This window comes from Nanorana parkeri, unplaced genomic scaffold, assembly GCF_000935625.1.
Source record: "Nanorana parkeri isolate BGI_ZX_2015 unplaced genomic scaffold, ASM93562v1 scaffold12, whole genome shotgun sequence".
Classification (NCBI taxonomy): domain Eukaryota; kingdom Metazoa; phylum Chordata; class Amphibia; order Anura; family Dicroglossidae; genus Nanorana; species Nanorana parkeri.
The window spans coordinates 1,189,801-1,194,667 of record NW_017306280.1 but is presented as its reverse complement, the minus strand read 5'-3'; the positions used below and the strand labels follow the sequence as shown (position 1 = coordinate 1,194,667).

General features: G+C 38.9%; 1 protein-coding gene across 1 annotated transcript; it reads right to left on the bottom strand.

Annotated features, from left to right (window-relative positions):
• Nucleotides 1–2,848: 2,848 nt before the first annotated feature.
• AKAP5 (A-kinase anchoring protein 5) lies at nucleotides 2,849–4,555 on the bottom strand. The gene has a single exon (XM_018556047.1). It carries the CDS (start codon nucleotides 4,432–4,434, stop codon nucleotides 2,893–2,895), a length of 1,542 nt encoding a protein of 513 aa, XP_018411549.1. The 5' UTR covers nucleotides 4,435–4,555; the 3' UTR covers nucleotides 2,849–2,892.
• Nucleotides 4,556–4,867: the final 312 nt, after the last annotated feature.

Here is a 4,867-nt window from a genome sequence, read left to right as displayed (position 1 = left end):
AAATATATAAACCGTGGCTGCTGTAATACATTCCCATGTCGTGATTATCTATCTGCACCTTTATTTTTGGCTCAGTACTGTTCTTGTTACTTATTAAGACAAAGCTTTCCTGCTTATTTAATCCTTCAAGAAATGCGTATTTCTCTCTTTTCACTTTATAAGTAATGAGATTCTAAGCTACATAATGAATAAACCTCTCCTAAAAGCTTGCTGTGCTATACTTCTATGCCATAATGACTATTAGAGGGTCTAATGTTAGGAGCTCCAATTGAAAGCATATTTATGTTTAAAACAGCAGGCATCTCTCTTAATGGAGGTTTTCAGTAAATGCACCCTTGGTCTAAAAATATGAACACTCTTCTTTTCTTTAAAACGCCCCCCCCCCCCCTCTTTATCCCTCTCTTTAAACCCTAGATGAAAAAAACAAAAAACAAAACACAAACCTGAAATCTGTCTTTATATTAACTTCTACTAATCTCATGTACAGGGCTTCAACTAAGGTGTTGACAAGGCCTCCAGCTAAGGTGGGCCAGCAGAGACATTTATTGCATGGCTCATGGCACAGTTTTCTCCCAGGAGCATAGGGCCAGTGGTGTATTTTGGTTTTGTGCTGCCCTAGGCCAGACTAAAATCGGGCATCCCCCTAATCTAAATTTGCCCCACCCCTTCCTGTTTAAGTTATTTTGGGTAACATGTCAGTTGCTGGATACAGCGAGCGCCTGTTTAAATAGTAGCAGGCACGCGCTGTATCACTTGAGTAGGCTGTGCGTGGTTTGGCCGCCTAATTTGTCTGATTCAGGAGCCGCCGCTGCCTCATTCTGTGCGGACCGGCTCACCTCAGCCTACTGGGCAAGTGCCAAGTATGCCCGATGGCCAGTTTGGCCCTGTGCCTCAATGGCTTGGGGGCCGCCACCCCCCTGGAAAGTGCCACCCAAGGCAAATGCCTTGCGATGGATATGCCCCCGGATAGGACACAGTGTTGACTTCATCTGTTGTTCTATCACAAGTAGGCTGTGGCAAGGCGATGACCAAGGAAGTAGACTGTTGGCCAACCATTTTGACCTCTGATCACCAAACAGAACAGTGAGTACCATTGCTACAGCTGGCAATGAACTCACAGAGGATGTTTGCTGTCAGGCAGGGCATAAAATTGAGATTCTGTTATAATATTTGTCTGGAGTTCTACTTTTTTTTGTGGAAACCCTCAACAACCTTTATAATAAACTTTTGTTACGAGTGAATCATCTATAATTTTATGTACTATGTACTAATTTCTATGACTTTTTTTTGCTTTCTTGTAGAAATATGAACCATAACAATATTGATGCAACCTACAAAACTGTACTAAATCAACTTATCTAATAGGTTTCTTTAACGTCAGCAATCAGTACAAAAATTCAATAAAATCATAGTAAATAATAAAATAATTTAAATCGCTTATAAGTGATTAGATGATAGTTTGTTTGAATTGTAGGTTATTATAGCTGAAAAAGTATCTAAACCCAAAAGCTAAAACTTACTATATTACAGCTTACCAGACCTGTGGTGGCTACATTAGTGTTTTTTCAGGTTTTTTTCTTTCTTTGTTTTTTTTGGGAGGGGGGGATTTGTTATCCTTTTATTATTTTCAGGACCAGATCTAACTTCTGATTGCCTATTTGTTTCAGGATTTCTCTTACTCTTGAGATGTACAAATCCTCCCTAAATTACAATTCCTGGTGATCAGAACCACTTTGGCTCTTACTCTTCTGCGATTGGGTCTTCCAGATTCCCTTAAATTATAAAAGGACTTGAAAAAGATTAAAATAAATAAATCACACAGGGCATTTTCATCCAGCCGTGTCACCCTATAAACTATTATAGAGTTACCCTTAGCTGTTGGGGGGGCTGATCTGTAAGGTCTACTGGAGCTCCCAACCAAAAATGCAGCAGATGCAGATATCATGACATTATATAGGATTTTTGGCTCAATAGGATTGTTCCTTTAAGACAGTCACAAAATGTTGGACAGATCGTCCTGTCTTGAGAGCTGCATCATGGAAACTATTGTCAGGAAAGTACTTAAACCTGTTTCTAAAGGTAAGGAAAATACACACATATGTGAAGTAACCACTTAAGGTAAAGTTGTCATAAACCTGTGAAATTCAAATTGATGATATGATGAAAAAAGAGGTCAAAACCACATTAAAATGGCCGTTCAGAGATGTAGAAAGCTGAAAATACATTGTACGTAAACCTCAGCTCTCCTGTACAAGTTGATCTTGGCCTTAATGTGTGCCATCTGCCGAGCCTCCTTATTGTTCCGCTAAACTGCCCATTGCTAAGTAAGGTGATACAAGCCCAAGATTGGACCAAGTCTGATTGTGTATTATAGACCATTGCCATGTTTTTTCTTTAGTTTTTTTGTACTTCAGTGAAGCTGATCTTATCCAGCCTTTTTCCAACCCCTTCCTGTCTACCTGCCTGGGCAGTGTATGTCAGCATGGCTGCACGTAGTATCCACCAGGGATGCATGTGACAGCATGACAACAGTTGTCACCCCATAAGAAGAAGTGCCTGGACAAAGACCTTCAGGGCAGGATCACCATATATTCTATTACTGAAAGCAGCATTTTTTACAATAATGAATTTTGAAATTACATTACCATATTAAGGCCCACATAAGATCTTAGTTATCGGGTTTTCATTTGCATTAAGTCTCCTCTATCCTTAGATCTACTAGTGAACGTCTTGACACACAATTGTGACTGAAAGTGACTGATGCTTCTGCATTTGTTCCCACATATGCTCAGACTGAATATCCCAGATCTGTGATATAGGCATATGATTATGTTGAAGAAGAAGATGATCAAGAGACAGAAACCACAACCCAGTTTTAATGCTATTTGTATTTCAAATATAGAATCTCTCTGAGGCTTTACATGGGACATGGTTATGTAAAGCATCTTCTGTGACTATCTGTTGAATGGATTGCTGAATGACCTTACTAACAAGAGAGGCAGCTGTTCTTATTAGAAGAAATTCATATATATCAGATTTTGGGTCCACTATATCAGAAATGTCATTGACCAAAGACAGTTCATTTTCACTATCAGTATTTGTATCATCTGTTTGGACCTCTGTTATATGACTGATGTTATCTTCGTGGATGGATATGTCTTCATTTAGCAGAGGCCCATTTGCTACTTCAGTGCTTTGTAAATGTGTATCATTTACAGACGCTTCACACATTAGCTCTTGTCCTTCAACAGGAGACTGAGATTGTCTTTTGGAATTCACTTTTAATTTGAGATCTTGTTGCAAATCACTTTTTCTTTCTTGAGAAGATTGAATTTCCTGGTCATGTTGCTTATTTAGGGGATCAAACTCACACGTTTTAATCCCTTTTTGGTCCAAGTTGTTTTCAGATATTGGACATTCTTCAGTACAAGTATCAAGGATGCCATCACTGTTCCTATTCTCAACATCTAGAGATCTTTGAAGTCTATATTTAGCTGCCAAAACTTCATCACTTCTTTCGCTGTCAGCTACTGATTCTGTTGCACAGTTTTCTGATGAATTTATTGTACAGAGAAGGTCTTCAGACGTTAGGGTTACATTTGCAGACCTCTTTCCTCTAGAAAAGTTCATGCATGGAATCCTAAGGTTGGAGAACCTTTTTTTTTGTGAAACACTTTGAATACAAGTAGCACTTGTGTTGGTTTCAAATTGTTGAGCACTGGGTTGGGATGGTCTTTTCAAGGAGGAGTTTAATTTCTTTCTACGGGTAACTAGTCTTTTAAATGTTGCCCAGGTCTTGCCTGTTGACTGAATTTGAACAGAATCTTCGTCTTGGTTGGCTGCAGCACAGGTAATGTCCTCTTGTTTTATTGAACAAGGCAAATTTGTACTTTCCTTTTTGTAGTCTTCTTGTGAATCTGAAGGTTTCCTAAGGGCTTTGCTTCTTTTTTTGAAACAAATTTTCAATGGCTTGTGAGAGTAACGGCCCTTCTTACGCCGTGATGTTGAAGATCTCTTCATTAGTCCAGATTCAGACTTTTCCGGCTCATTAGAGTTTTTGGTTTCTAACGCAAAAGTGCCATCTTCTAGTTTTCTGAAACTGAACTTCGCCTCCTTGGTTGTATTAAGATGGTAGGACTCCACAAGGGAAGAGTCACAAGTAAACTCACTGGAGACCTCTTCAAAACCCAGAACCTCACCTTTCTTAGCTGCGACATTGGGGGTTTTCTTCTCACTTCCTTGTAAGTCCTTAGAAAGGTTAACTAGATTGCTCCGACTTTGTCTTCTTTTGTGCTTACCTCTCTTGAGGAACACCATTGAGGAGTAACCTTTGAAGTACTTGCCAACTGGATCACTTTGTCCTTTGTCATTGCTTGTTTGATACTGAAGCTTTTCTTTAGATGAGTCAGTAGATTCTGCTTTACATCCTGACATTTTAAAATATCTGCAGAGCTGCCAAAACTTCCGTCAGAACTGCATTAGCGATAATAAAGCAATCTGTTTTTAAGTAATTTATATTACATTTGGACCTTTTCCATTCCAAAGAATATGACGACACCCTAAGAGAGACAAAAGAACAGTAAAATATTGGTCAGTTATATTAACATGCAATATGGCCTAGTAGAGAGATTTATGAAATATTGCATATTAAAGAGTCAGTCAAACCAAAATTGACCAGTGAGACCGGCAGCTATTTTCCAGGTTTGATCACATTTCCTGGAATACTCTCTTATCCACTTATTACTTATTACTCACCCACTCTCTCTTTTTCACTTATTTTACATTTTGGGGATTGCAGCAAAAGAACTGAAACTACCCCTTTTGTGAGAAGTAGGATGTCATGGCATCAGGAAGCAAAACCGTTAGA

Bases quoted from the DNA above. Each gene is read 5' to 3' on its own strand.
- AKAP5 (XM_018556047.1), bottom strand. From the start codon at position 4,434: ATGTCAGGATGTAAAGCAGAATCTACTGACTCATCTAAAGAAAAGCTT.